Source organism: Canis aureus, chromosome 1 (assembly GCF_053574225.1).
Source record: "Canis aureus isolate CA01 chromosome 1, VMU_Caureus_v.1.0, whole genome shotgun sequence".
NCBI lineage: Eukaryota > Metazoa > Chordata > Mammalia > Carnivora > Canidae > Canis > Canis aureus.
The window spans coordinates 67,184,653-67,199,829 of record NC_135611.1 but is presented as its reverse complement, the minus strand read 5'-3'; the positions used below and the strand labels follow the sequence as shown (position 1 = coordinate 67,199,829).

Below are 15,177 nucleotides of genomic sequence, written 5' to 3'. Positions count from 1 at the left end.
CACGTCTGGAAAGAGGAAGCCGCCTATCTCAGGGGCAAGGACAGATTTCCATCCATCTGTGCCCGTCGCCAGCGCCCCTTGGGCTTCGGCAGAGCCCCGGGCCACAGTGCAGGCGCCGAGGGCAGCAGGTGCAGGAGCCCCAGCCTGACGGCCACCCCACCCCAGGGCACCCCGGTGCTGGCCTCAGGCAGCCCTCCCCTCTTGTCCTTTCAGAGGGAAACCTTAACTGTAAACATTTAAAAGTACCAGAACCAAAAAAATAAAATAAAATAAAAATTAAAAAATAAAAAATAAATAAAAGTACCAGAACCAAGACCCCCATCTGTTACGTGCCTCTAGGTATTGCCACCTCCCTTAGTAAGGGGGCCGGCCCCTTTCTCGGCCTTCAAAGCCTGCCCAGAGTTTGGGGGTGCTTTTCCTTACTTTTGTTCTTTTTCCAGCTCCTTAGTGACTCCTGTTGAGTTTGGGGGAAGGAGCAGCCATGCGAAATTGTATTTTATTGCAAAGTAGCTGGAAAAAAAAAAAAAGAGAATGCAATGGGTTAGGACTGATTTTAAAAGCTTTTAAATGTGGGTTGATGTTAATACGTCTTTTTTTTTTTTTTTTTTTGAGACATCATAGTATGTAGACTCTCTAAATGTGTGTTTTTGTTTGTGGTTTTTTGTTTTTGTTTTTGTTTGGTCTTTTTCCAAACAGTGCCTATCAGATTGTGGTGGAGGAGCTGCACCCGCACCGGACCAAGAGAGAAGCGGGCGCCATGGAGTGTTACCAGGTGCCTGTCACCTACCAAAGCGCCCTGAGCGGGGGCGCGCCCTACTACTTCGCGGCGGAACTGCCCCCGGGGAACCTCCCGGAACCTGCCCCGTTCACGGTGGGCGACAACCGGACCTACCAGGGCTTCTGGAACCCTCCCTTGGCGCCGCGCAAGGGCTACAACATCTACTTCCAGGCCATGAGCAGCGTGGAGAAGGTGAGCTTCCTGCACCATGTGCCTCTGCACTGCCCCGAGCAAAGCTGCGGGGGGGTCCTCTGCTTGCTCCGCAACATTTGTCAGGAGCAAGGGGGTGCAGGAGCAAGGGGGGGGGGGCGGGGGGCAGAAGGAGGAGGGAGGGGGAGCAGCCCCAGCACAGCGGGCGGGTGTGGCCCAGGAGCCCAGCGTCCCTTGCGCACTTCGGGCCGGAGAGCTGCGAGCCAGGGGATTGGCGGAGGTGGCGGTGCAGACCCCGCAGAGCAGCGCAGTCACCGGGTCCCGAGCTCACCCCTGCAGCAGGCGGTCACCTCCCAGACCCTGCAGAGGCTCGAGCTCGGTGCAGACCCCGTGGAGCAGCGCAGTCACCGCGTCCTGAGCTCACCCCTGCAGGCCGCCACCTCCCAGACCCTGCAGAGGCCCAAGCTCCGTGCAGACCCCACGGAGCAGCGCAGTCACCAGGTCCCGAGCTCACCCCTGCAGCAGCCGTCACCTCCCAGACCCTGCAGAGGCCCGAGGCCTGGTGAAAGCCTCCATGTGAACGGCCTTGCTTGCTCACTGTTGATGTGTCTGCGTGCGGTTTTGTCAAAGCCCAGAGCCGCTACAACATGCCTCACGGTTCTCTAGGCGGATACTTTCAAAATTGGTGTGGTTCCTGCCGGGGGAGGCCAGAGATCCTGATGGAAGCAACAGCAGTTGCTTTTAGGAGCTCAGAATGCCTCTGGGCCTTTGTGGGAAGGCCAGAGGGTCCCCTGGGACTTGAAAGGCCTCAGGTCATGAGTAAGTGTAGGATGCACAGTTTGATTTTTAGCTACTAACCACCCCCTCCGAGCTGTGTTTTGTGTGATTAAGAGACAGTGATAAACTCTTGGCCTGTCAATACGTGGAGCCACTCAAGATGAGTCACAAATACATCCTAGAAACAAACAGCCTTCGTTTTGTACCCTGGCTTCCCCATCTTTTCCAACCTCTCCTGTGTTCAAAGATGCAGACTGAGTCCTGGAACTGTGTGGGGTGGGCCTACAGGTGCATTTCATTGAGTAGTGCCACAGCACAACATTAAAAAGAAAGAAGAAGAAGAAAGAAGAAAGAAGAAGAAGAAAGAAGAAGAAGAAGAAGAAGAAGAAGAAGAAGAAGAGGAGGAGGAGGAGGAGAAAGGAAAGAAAGAAATAAAGAAGAAAGGAAAGAAAGAAAGAAAGAAAGAAAGAAAGAAAGAAAGAAAGAAAGAAAGAAAGAGAAAGAAAAAACATGAAATAATCTTCATCTTTTCCCATTTCAGCTTCTCCTTCCTTGACTCCATCTGTCTAGCAGGGGTAGGAAAATAGTCCCAATGAGAAATATTTAACCCCTAACAGCTAAAAACAAAACAAAACAGATAAATCCTACTGCAACCGTGATACAACTTTCGGGTGATCTTTCTTTCTAACTGCTGTCATTTAGCTCTATAGTAGAGCTGGGCTCCAGGTGAGAGTATGTGGCGTTGGGTGTTGCTCTGAGTCTACCTTGTGTGGTGAAAACGGAGTTTGTGTCCAGCTCCGATGTGTATGAGGCATGCAAACACATTGTTCTTTCTGTTTAAAAAGTACGGTAAGTACAAAAATACAGTGCTCTGCTGCTGGCCCAGGCAAGATAGCCCGTCTCATTGCAAGAGGAAAACAGACACCTGAGCTTTTAGAAAATAGGGAAACATTTTTAAAAGTTCTTACTTCAGATTTTTTAAAGCTCTCCCTGAGGATATGTTTTTAAAAAGTAAAAAAAAAAAAAAAAAAAAAGTTTCCTTAATACTGCAGTTCTGCTCTTCATAAACCTACTGTATAACCCGGGATTACGAAATGGGAAACCCTGCCTGTACACTGACTGTTCTCTCTCATGTTTCACTCCATCAGGAAACTAAAACCCAGTGTGTACGAATCGCTACAAAAGGTAAGAGGTTTTGCCTTTTTTTTTTTTTTTTTTTCTTGAGGTTCCATTCACCGGCTTTCTAAAATGAGGGAGCTTTGTTTCCTGCCTCCTGGCTAATGAAATGCGGCACTTCTATTACAGAGTATGTGTAGTAGGGCCCAGCCAAACTGCCAGCCAAGTTCTCTGGCTCCCTCGGGTGTCTTTAACCTAACGGGTGCTCCTGACCATCCTCCAGCACTTGACTGGACGATTGCTGTTAGGAGGACTGGAAGGATTTAGAAAACCTTTGAAGGGCTTATGTCTGCCATCGGGTGTCTGAAAGGTCTTACGCTGCTGATCAACCAACATTTTAGGAAAGGCTCAGTCATATCCATTCAGAATAGCAAGCTGCTTGTTTAAAGACCTGTTACCCCCTGGGTAGACCATCAGACGTAAAGAGGAAGAGAGCTAGTCCATCTAGTCCATGCATGTGTCAGAGTACCGGCAGGAGTTGTGCAACTCAGTTGAAGCTATTTTATCTTAACCTCAAAGATATGAACTGAGTCCCGGAGGTGCGTGGTGTGGGCCTAGGGGTGCATTTCACCCCGTAGTGCCACACCACAACATTTTTTTAAAAAAAGAAAAGAGAACGTGAAATAATCTTTGTCCTTTCCCATTTCAGCATCTTTTTCTTTTTTTTGAACTTAAAAAAAAATTTGTTTTAATCCAGTGGATGCCAAGAAATTAGATCCCTGGTGGCTGATGACCAGGGTAATTCCTGCTGACGTTGCATATTATAGCTTAGTTGCCTAGTGTCTTTAAGGAAAAACATTTCATCTTGGAATGAGTGTTTGGAGTTCAGGTGTGAGAAAGTCCCCTGCATTCACTATGTTTATAATCCTTCATTTAAGAGTTATTTGATTATGCCAACGAGAGAGAGAGACAGAGCCACTTGGTGTATTCTAGCAAAAGAAACAGGAAAAAGCTGTCCCCGTGCAGACGTGGGACTCCACGGAGGGTTGCTGCTCTGGGTAGTTTCTGCCAAAATCGGTATTAAACCCACATTCATGAGCAGTGGTTGATTCATTTGGGGTAGAAATGAATGGCCATATTCTGTTTGTGCTGGCATCTTTCCTTTCATCATTTTTCTCCATTTAATCATCAATCTGCTCAATTAAGCATTTGTGTTTTACTCATGATTTGTAAAGGCAATAAAGAAAGACTTTTCCCTTGACTCATGAGAAGTAATAAAAAAGCTTTACAGAAGAGAAGAAAAAAAAAACCTTTTTTCAATTCAAATACTAAGATTCCTCATAATATTTTTAAAAATTAGCCAATCCTTAATGAAGAGGGAGAGAAAACATATACAGATACATATACTGTATGGGCATTTATTTTATTTTAAAGGCTTAGCTTATATGTCAAAAAATTAGAGCTGAAATTTTTAGAAGATAATGTCAGAAGGCATTTAGATATATATCACCTATGCTTATGCAGATTTAAAATAGAGCCAGAAATACAGAAGGGCCTTGCATCATCCTCTGAGAGGTTCTTTAGATATTGTCATTCTGCATTTCTATAGCTGAGAAGAGAAGGCTATAAGTGATTCTAAAATTTTAAATTTTCTTATTTGGTTATTGATTTATTTGCACTTACACAAGCTGTTTAAACGTCATTTTGTCCCTCTCTCAATACATATAAAATTATAATGACAAATATCACATGACACTTGGATGGTAGGAGAGGCAAGATTATGGAAATTGAACTTACCACGTGGCATACAATATTTGCCAGAAACTGCGAGGCAGTGAGAAAGAGCTCATTGGTCGGTAGTAATCTATCTCTGCTATACTCTGAGCCTCCGGTTGATAGTGTGGCTTCATGAGTAAAAGAAAAAGACTCTGGCCCTGGACTGTCTGGGTGCATGAGAGACATACAGAGAGAGAGAGGCAGAGACACAGGCAGAGGGAGAAGCAGGCTCCATGCAGGGAGCCCGATGTGGGACTCAATCCCGGGTCTCCAGGATCAGGCCCTGAGCCAAAGGCGGTGCTAAACTGCTGAGCCACCCGGGCTGCCTGGCTATCTGGGTTCAAGTCCTGACTTTGCCCCTTACTATTCTTTAGTATTGGGCAAATTATTTGCACATCATTCCCAAAATAGAAATATTAGAGTACCCTTCCCTTACTATTATTGTGAGGATTAAAATAGTTTCTGTGTGTGTGTGTATATAATATATATTATGTAATTATATATATAATATATATTTATATATGAAATGCTTCAATAATGCCTAGTATATTGTGACTATTACATGAAACTTAATTGCAGTTTTAACATCATCATAATCATTACAATCATTGTGTATCTTATTTCAGAAGAACAAACTGTAGTCCCCCTCTTGTCTGTGGAGTATTAGATTCCAAGACCCCCAGTGGATGCTTGAAATCACAGATAGTACCAAACCCTCTATATACACTATGGTTTTTCCTATCTGTGCATACTTAGGATAACGTTTAATTTATAAAGAAGGCACAGTAAGAGATTACCAACAATATCACAACAAAATAGAATAATTGTGAAAATGTACTATAAAAAAGTTATGTGACTGTGATTCCTCTCTTTTTTTCTCAAAATATCTTAATTTACTGTACTCACCCTTCTTATTCTTGTGATGATGTGGGTTGACAAAGACTACTTGATGAGATGAAGTGAGGTGAATGATAGTGAGCTCCTGCTGGCCTCTGATGACAAGTCAGAAAGTGTATCATGTGTCTGGACCACAGTTGACCAAGGGTAACTGAAACCATGGAAATCAAAACTGGATAAGGGGGAACTACTATAGTTTGTGTTATGCAGTTATGAAAGATATATGCATAGAAACAAAACTGAATTTTTGTGATAGAGCTTACTTGGGAAAAAGTAGATTTTTAAATTTTAATTCCTTCTTTGAACATTTAGCATTTTTCTACTTACAAAAAAAAACCCACACTTTTTACTTTAAAATCAATTTATTGCCTGACTACATTTTGAACTAACACCATATAAGTATTAGTCAGCTTTGAAATAAATTTTTTGGTGTGAAAATAAGTAAGTTTCTCACACGACATGTTGAAGACAGACTTAATGATCAGAATGGCATAAGCATGTTGACAGGGGAAGAGGCACGAAGGAAGGAACCTTCTGGGCAAGGAATGGGTCAATATGTCATAAAAATATACACAGGTAAAAACCCATTAAATATATAATTAAAATGTGTGTAGGTGCGCCTGGCTGGCTCAGTCGGTAGAACATGTGACTCTTGATCTCAGGGCTGTGTGTTCAAGCCCCACATTGGGTGTGGAGTCCACTTTAAAAATAAAAAATGTGTGCACTGTGCTTATTTGGGCACTGAAAATTCTTGTGGGAATGAGAGACAATATAAAAGCCAAGAAAAATTAGCATATGTATTACAATAGAATGATGATTTTGAAAATTTTTTGACATGCAAGAATTGTCCTAAAAAAATTCCAGGGTAATAGATTGGTTCCTGTCTTATTGGAACGCAATACTCATGACAGCCAAGACATAAAGAGGATATGGACATTGGCTTGATTATTAAAAGAAAACAAACATATGAAGTCAATAATCAAGGTTATAATGTCTTTAAAAATGAAGAATGATGTGAACACATGTTACAAGACAAGAGGTGTCCAGGAAGTTGTGTTCATTGCAGTCGAGGTCAGTGGTGCTGCCCTCTGATTCATGTGTAGATAAGAAGTCATTGGCAAGATGTGTGGCAGGAATGAAATGGAAGGGTTGATCTAAATCATGAAAAACATGAAAGTCAGTCAATTTACACAATATTTCGTCTCAAACTAGAATTGCTGTAAACCTATGAAAAGGACTTTAACCTGCTGTATCTTCGAAAAGCAGGACAGTAAGTTTCAGGAAAGGTTTTGGTGGTACATCGAGGAAGCAGGACAACCCTGCTGGAAAGTCCCTTGTGCAGTGAGGTAGGAGTACTGTGCCGCTTGCATGCTCAGCGTGCTTAGAGGCGAGTCTCTCCAACCTCCACTAAAAAGAAAATGTTTTCGGTTGTTGAATGCTGATTTGCTCCCTGCCTTTTTAAAATTTATACCAGTGCTCTAAGTATGTATATACACACATATACACAGGCACACACAATTATTTGCAAATTAGTAGCTAAGATCTTGTGCTTTGTTGCCATAGATAATTTATCTTGCAAGCACTATTCTTTTCTTAAGGAAATTATCTTAATGAGTAACGCCTCTATGGTTAGATTTAAACATACCAATTTATGCAAATACTATATAAATTATAAGAAAATTTACTCAAAGAATTTTCAAAAAGTACTTCAGGAAATATGCTTTATCCATGTTAAATAACAAGAGATGCATTTCAATTGAATTTTTATTTTCTCTTGTTCAATAATATTTAGCATATTATAACATTTAAAATTTTCTTTGCATATAAATAATAGAACCATGTATTTATTCATTTATATAAAGTTATTCTTAATGTAAATCAAGAATTGATAAGAAATCCAAATATTAAGTAATTTCATTAAAATTAGCCTAAAACAAAATCTTTAGTTTGAGAAATTGGAAGTGTTTTAATCTGTTTGTATAAGTAGCTTAAATTTTGAAACTATTTTGGTTGTGTTAAATTTCTCCCTCATCTGAATTGCTGGATTTTTTGAAAGAAAGCTGTTTATTTAAAATTTAATTTTAATGGAAGTTCCTGTGTTGTTCAAATTTGTTTATTTTCTCAGAAAAGTGACATTTCCACTGATAAAAGCTATCACATTTGGTAGAACAGAAACATGTGTAATATATGTAAATTTATTTTAACATAGCATTTAAGCTAAAAAGGAGGGGTTTATTTTAAGTTAACAAAATAAAGCTGTATTTTATATCATGACAAACATTTAAATTCCCGAATAGATTGTATCCCAAATCTCCATTTGTATATAGTTTGCTTTGGCAGACTGTTGTTTGTCTACCCGTTAGCCATTCTTTGACTTCTTCCGATCTCATTTGGATATCAGTATTCAAATCATTCATTTAGCAAATATTTATTTTATGCCTATAATTTGCAGTGTTCTAGGCCCTGGGGATAAAGCAGTGAAATAAAGAGAACAAAGGCCTTACTTCCGTAGAACTTAAATTCCAGTAGAAGAAACAGACCAGACACAAATAAAAATAAAAATAAAAATATGTCAGAGGGTGATACCTTCTTTGGCGAGAAATAAAGCAGTAAGGGGGGATGGGAAATGCTGGGGTACGTGTCTAGGCCATAACTATTCACACACAGTTATCAGAAAAAAGACTCTCTGGTAAGGTAAAGGACCGGAGGCAATAACCCGTGTAGGGAAGGATCACACAAAGCAGAGGGAGTAAGTGCAAAGGTCTTGAAGATGATGTGTCCTTAGCTGCTCAAGAAAGTTGGGCTCAGACCAAGGGGACGAATCAGATTTGTCTAAATCAGCAGTCTTCAAACTTCAGCTTCTGAAGGGCTTGTTAAGGAGATTGCTGGGTCTTAACTCCAGAGCTTCAATGTCCGTAGGCCTGGGGAGGGGCCCAAGAATGTGCATTTCTAACAAGTTCCCTGATGAGGCTGTTGCTTCAGGGACCACACTTTGAGAACCACTGATCCAAACAAATCCCATGCACCTGGCCAGGGATTCCTTGGGGTTGTGTATGTAAGCTGGTTTTGGTCAGGGAGCGCTAAGGATATGTCTTCTGTTGGGTCTTCTAAGAAATTGAGTTCTAAAAAGAGAGATGGCAAGAACAATCTTCAACTCATCTTTATTGTTTCAGGGCATTGTTCTGTAAAGGGGTGATATTTAGAAAATCGGGAGGCAAATTGGCTAAAAACGTAAAGTCAAGGAAGATTAATAAGCCGACTCTAAGCCCAAACAGCTCTGAGCTTTTGGATGACCCATCGATAGAACTCCTTAATCCCAGATACTTAGATACTTACTTAGATTCGTATTTTACCTTGGGAATAGTATGTTTGAAACTAGTGGTTTGGATCCAAGGGGATACATCAAGGGCCAATTATTTCAAACAGTGATTGCAAGAAAGCACTTAAAATCCATATAACCTAATCATTGCTAGTGGTATTTTAAAAATAGGGAGTTCCCTGGAGCAACTGCCGGGTGGCTCAGTCCGTTAAGCATCCAACTTTTGATTTGACTCAGGTTCTGATCTCAGGGTTGGGAGATCAAGCCCTGGTTGGGTTCCGCACTGGTATAGAGTCTGCTTGAGAGTCTCTCTCTTTCTCTCCCTCTTCATCTGCCCCTCCCCCTGTGCTCTCTCTCTCTCTTTTCCCCCCTCCCTCTTTCACACTCTCTCTCAAATAAATAAATAAAATATTTTAAAAAGAAATAGGGAATCCCTTTTAGGTGTCAGTCTAGAACACTAGGAATACATCCTTACGGGCCTTCAGAGAGAGCTAGAAATGAAGAACCCAGACAGTTCACCAGAAGCTATGGAAAGAGGGGAATCCCGAAAGCTAAGGCATACATATTTCCATTCCTCCATTTACTTATTACCAGCTTATTCATCCTTTTGATAAACCTGCAGTTGACGTGTGGTTGTGAGGGATGACTGTCACCAGGGTTTAATTCATTTTATGTATCCCTGTCCAGGGAATGGTCTGAGTCAGATGATCTTTAACTCAGCATATTACTTATTTTAAACAATGATAATATGCCTTCTTCCCTGATCTCTCAGAAATAGCTTTGTTTCATTGCTAGCGTGCATTTTAAACATGCATTCCAATCTTAAGAAAAATTCAGTTGTCATGAAAGAGTAGGTATGTTTGGAAGATTTTACTCAAAATACGTAATAGAATATACAGACATTGGTAATATTTTAATTTACTTTGTTCTTTCCTCTTTTGCTGTCTATTGCCTAATTACTGGATAAGAAGTAGGATTTTTTAAAGCATATTCATAACTTTAATTCAGTCTCATGCTGCTTTTGTCAAATTTTTCTTTGTGCCCTTTTCTCTCTGAGTGTGCAGATGGATAAAAGTGCCTTTTTAAGTGATCAGACATTCAAAAATAACAAACATGAGAAGAAAAAGAACACTTAGTCTGTCAAGAAGTTGCAGTAAAGCCATAGAAGCTCCAGTTGGTTGGGCCATGTGCGTAGAAGCTACTTGACTGAATTTGTTCCCACCATATTTCCCACAGATGAATTTGAACTTACGTAGAGCAATCTCGGCTCTTAAAACGCACTTCTGTGCTGTATCTCTTAGCTCACAACCGAGGCAGAGGGTGGAGTGAAAGCACGGGTAAGATCTAAAGAAAAAATATATATTTAATTGGGCTCCTGGGTCCAAAATCCTAACCTTAATTTTTAAAATTGTACTAAGATGCTTTATGTTTCACCAGCTACACGTCGAAGGAAGTGATAAAGCATCAGAAAGAAATGTCAGAATCTTTTATGCCACTTTTTTAAGCTGATGGAAACCGAGGTCAACTATGGTAGTTAAGTCTGGCCTTTAAGAAACTCTGGGTAGGGGTGTGGCTTTTCTTGGTCTCAAGCAAGGATGGAAGAGGCTTTCAGAAAACTCTCCTGAAAAATTGCAATCCGTGAGAATGACTTTGTTTCTCATCTGAATGCCTGAGTGCTCTTGCTGGCACTCAAACCCTGTTCTCCTGCAACGGAACAAGTGTCCATCATTCTTCCCACCTATTCGATCTGTGTACTAGCTTTCGAAAATTAATCTGATTTGGGGTTTCATTTTTCTTGAACTCAGAAGGGAAGAAATTACAGAAAAATATGTTAGTAATAGACTACAGCCTGAGAGACATGAAAGCATATCTAAGTGAAACCAAGCTGGGAACAAGTCTAATTTTAATAAAGCTTAAATCAGTGATTCATGGCTTGGAACTCACCTCTGCTAGGCACCAGTATTTCCTGGTGCTTTGTCAAAGGCCTATTGTAAATTATTTTTTTCTTTTTTTAATATAGAGAAAGTTACTAGAAAATTGATAGCTAATAGATTTTTCAACATGTTTGAGAAACGAAGACATCCTTTTGTTTTTGCAAAACCAGAGTTGAATAAAAATTTAATATTTCTATGATGGACTCAAAGTCTAATGACATTGTCCACATTGTTTATTATTCAGATATCTTGTAAAATGAGGACTCATCTGAAGGGGCTATAAGGTTTACAAGGCTAGAGGTGATAATCTGTTTATATTTGTTTTATCTGTGCCTGATGCTTAATATAAATCTCTTTGGAATGCATAGATGGGTGGATGAATAATGGATGAATACTGTTGTCCAGAATTGTTTACTTTTTAATGTCCTAAAGATACATTAATTTCTTTTTTCTGCTACATTTATTTTATTGGCAATAATTTAGAAATAGTTTTGAGTGCTTATTTTCTTTTTAAGCTTCTACAGAAAAAGAAAAAATTAATAGGAATAAAATTCTTGCCCTGTTAGTATCCCAGTCAGCTCTTGCTTCCCCTCCATCTAAACTAGACTATACTCTTAGAATGAACAAAATGTTGAAAGTTTTGCCTGAGTTATAAATTTCATTATTTCTTATATCAATTTTTGCTTTTTTTTTTCATAAGGAGAACAAGTTTAAAAAGTAAAATTTTAACCCTCCTCCACCAACTGGGTAGAAAGTATTTTCATTACTATAAACAGAGGAAGCATGTGATATAGAAGTCCTGGCTTGGAAAAACTTATGGTACAATTCACGACACATATAACGGCCTGAGAAAAGTTTAAAGACTAGAAAAAAATACAATATGAATTGTATGCGTAATATGCGTATTATGCAAGTATTCTACTAAAGCAGTGGAGAATTTTCAAAAACAGCAAAGGTTATAAATAGGAAATTTCTGGCAAGTGATAAATTCTAGTCTCGGTCTTAAGGCAATTAAAATTTATTTATCTAATTATTATATTCATTTATTATTATTTTTAGCAATTATATATTCCCAAGATATTCCTAGTTTATTTTGCAACCATTTTAGGGACTTCCAGAGCATGTATTCTATGTTTGTAATAAACTACTTTTAAAGCTGAAAAAAATCCTTATATACACCAATCTGCTGTATGCAGAATATTATCTAATATCTTTCCTTAAGGTTTACTGTTCAGTTTCTTTATTTCTGAAAGAAATTAAGTTTCTTTATTTTTATATTATATTGTATAATATATGTATGTAATGTATATTATATGTATAATATACATGTACTATACATGTAATGTACATATAATATACATGTGGTGTGTATTATATACATATAATGTACATTATGTTTACATTGCATGTATAGTACATGTATATTATATACATTACATGTATATTATATACATATAATGTATATATGTACATTATATTGTACATATATTTATTTTACATATAATGTAAAAATAAAACTTCTCCTCTGCCTCTGTTTTTAAGTATATCTGGAAGTTGCAAAATGAGTATCTAAAGTGATAGTGTCGGGATCCCTGAGTGGCGCAGCGGTTTGGCGCCTGCCTTTGGCCCAGGGCACGGTCCTGGAGACCCGGGATCGAATCCCACGTCGGGCTCCCGGTGCATGGAGCCTGCTTCTCCCTCTGCCTTTGTCTCTGCCTCTCTCTCTCTCTCTGTGACTATCATAAATAAATAAAAATTAAAAAAAAAAAAAATTTAAAGTGATAGTGTCATTTGCAAATGCAGATATTGATTACATGCAATGAAAAGAATATGAAAATAAATACGTCCCAAACATACTGCAGCTACCACTCATAACCCCTGATTTCAAATTTAACAGTGAATGGTTCTTCTCTTTTTACCGAATGGTTTTATAAATAATGCAAATGGTATTGGTAAATAAATGTGAACTTATAAACTTACATTAGTGAAACATATTCCATTAGTATGTTTTGTAAAATGATTTTACACTAAAATGTTTGGAATCCCTGATCTGAGTCATGCCCTCACGTTTTGGATGAGAAAACTGATTTCGTTTAGGATTTGATTTTCCAAAGTAGAATAGATTGTTGAAAGGAACAGGAACCAACCCCCTGTCCTTTTTTTTTTTTCAAATACAGCGCTCTTACTCCACACAGCCTGTCTACAATCACCAGTTTAAATACCAGTATATGTTCAGCCCCCATCTTCGTGTCAGCCAAGGCAATATGATTACCAGAAGTCCATGATAGTAATCATTTCTGTAATGTAATTAAGAATAATTCAGAGATGTTTATTTGGCAATGTATACTGATGGCATCAAAGTGAAGACGTTAAGTTGTTTATAGGGGAGAATTTTATAATTTAGAGTTTCACTCAAATATTATCAACAGCAAAGTCTTAATTTTTGCCTTTAATTCTAGAATATTGCTTCGGTCACTAAAGAGAATGAAGTAACCTTACTACTCATGTAACATTCCCGAGACACTGGTGGGGAAGGATGGGAAACAACATTATCTGTTAGAGCAAAGAGGGCAAAACATCTGGTGATAGGATTATCTCTCCCCACGATCCCTCTTTGCAAGCTGTCTGTCAAAACTGAACCTGTTATCATTTCTAGAGAATTATGTCGTATTAAGTAAGAGAGTGGTTTGTAATCACAGTAATCCTTGGTTGGCGGCTCTATGGTGGAACACGGCACGGTCATGGCCTCCCAAGGATGGCCATACTCTAATCTCCAGATTACCTTACATGGCAAAAGAAATTTTGCAGATGTGTCCAGTTAAGGATCTTGAGATAGGGAAATTAGTCTGGATGGTCCAGGTAGACGCCACGTAATGGTAAGAGTTCTAGGTGGGAGGTGGGCAGGTCAGACGTGGAGAAGGCAGGTGAGGACAGAAGCAGGTTGGAGGGATGTGCCCTGTGGAAACGGAAAGGGGCTCTGAGCTAAGGAACACAAGTGGCCTCAGGAAGTTGGAAAAGGCAAACCATTTTCCCCCTTGAGCCTCCGGGAGGAACACAGGCCTGCCAACACCTTAATTTTAGTCCCTCAAGACTCATGTAGGCCTTGGGACCTCTAGAACTGTAAAATAATGAATTCGTGTTGTTTTAACCCACAGCTCTGTGGTAATTTGTTCCAGCGTAAAAAGTAACTACTGCAGATTTTGGCACTCGGAAGTGCTGTGAGACTTCAGAATTGGGCAGTGGGCAGAGGCTTGGAAGAATTTTGGAGGGCATAAGAGAAAAAGCCTAGATTGCCTTTAACAGACTTAGTAGAAATATGAATGTTTAAAGTGTCTGCCAGCAAGGGCTCAGAGGAAAATAAGGACCATGTTATTGGAAACCGAAGCAAAGGGGGGTCTTTGTTATGTGGCAGAAATGTAGCTGAATGATGTCCTACTGTGGTGGGGGAAGCAAAATGTATAAACAATGAACTTGGATATGTAGGTGAGGAGTTTTCCAAGCAGTGTTGAAATGTGGCCTTTCTAGAAACACACATGTATGTATACATATATGTGGAGAGACAGAGACACAGGCAGATAGATGATAGATACATAGATGATAGATAATTGATAGATAGATAATAGATGATAGATTGATAGATGACAGATGATAGATTGATAGATGATAGATAGATAGATAGATAGATAGATAGATAGATAGATAGATAATTATTAGTATCTTTATATTGTGGCGGTAAGATTCCCTGTTTTAATCTTTTGATTTTGAAGAAAGGAAATGCTAAATTACAGAAAACCTAAAATATTTTTCTTCTTAGCAATTAAAAACAGGTCTTTTTTAGAGACCTGTTTAATAATCCCCACATGGGAAGGATTATTGCAATATTATGGTAACAAGAGCTCTGCCTCTCTCTTTTTTTTTTTTCTATATTTTATCCTATTGTAGGGGAAAAGAAAGATTAAAATCCAGTTTGGCCTTATTATAACACTCAGCAAATGTGTTTCAGAGCATTGGTTTATGATTTTTGTTCCTTAGTAGACAAAGTATGCTCTGTCCTCTACCACTTTAGTGTCTGATATTATGCATTCTATTCAATTTTTAATGAAATGTGGATTACTTTAAAGATTATCTCTCTGATTGAATAAATGGCATTAGAGTGGAAAGTTAATTGGATCTTTCTTGAATAAGCAGTGACCACTATGTGTGATTGATAGGAGGAAAAGATACTGAATGACATATTTTTTAATTTATGTTAAGTCAAACTTTTAGATTAACATTTTTGGTGATCAGTTTTCTCAAGGAAACGTGTAGCCTCTATGACTCTTACGGAAACCAAGGAGAAATCCTCATTTCTTCCAAAAACAAAAAGTTCTCAGGGCTTGTGAAAATGAGATATAAAAAAAAAAGTCACATAGTGGAGCATATAACATAGT

The 15,177-nt window shown here is 39.0% G+C and overlaps 1 protein-coding gene across 10 annotated transcripts in view; it reads left to right on the top strand.

Annotated features, from left to right (window-relative positions):
• The window catches only part of PTPRK (protein tyrosine phosphatase receptor type K), a 547,287-nt gene that overhangs the window by 448,362 nt on the left and 83,748 nt on the right, over window positions 1–15,177 (top strand). For all 10 annotated transcript variants that reach the window (XM_077902655.1, XM_077902664.1, XM_077902657.1 and 7 more), the window contains exons 12-13: window positions 697–970; window positions 2,854–2,890. In XM_077902655.1, coding sequence (XP_077758781.1) covers window positions 697–970; window positions 2,854–2,890 — 311 coding nt within the window. The remainder of the gene's footprint in view (window positions 1–696; window positions 971–2,853; window positions 2,891–15,177) is intronic.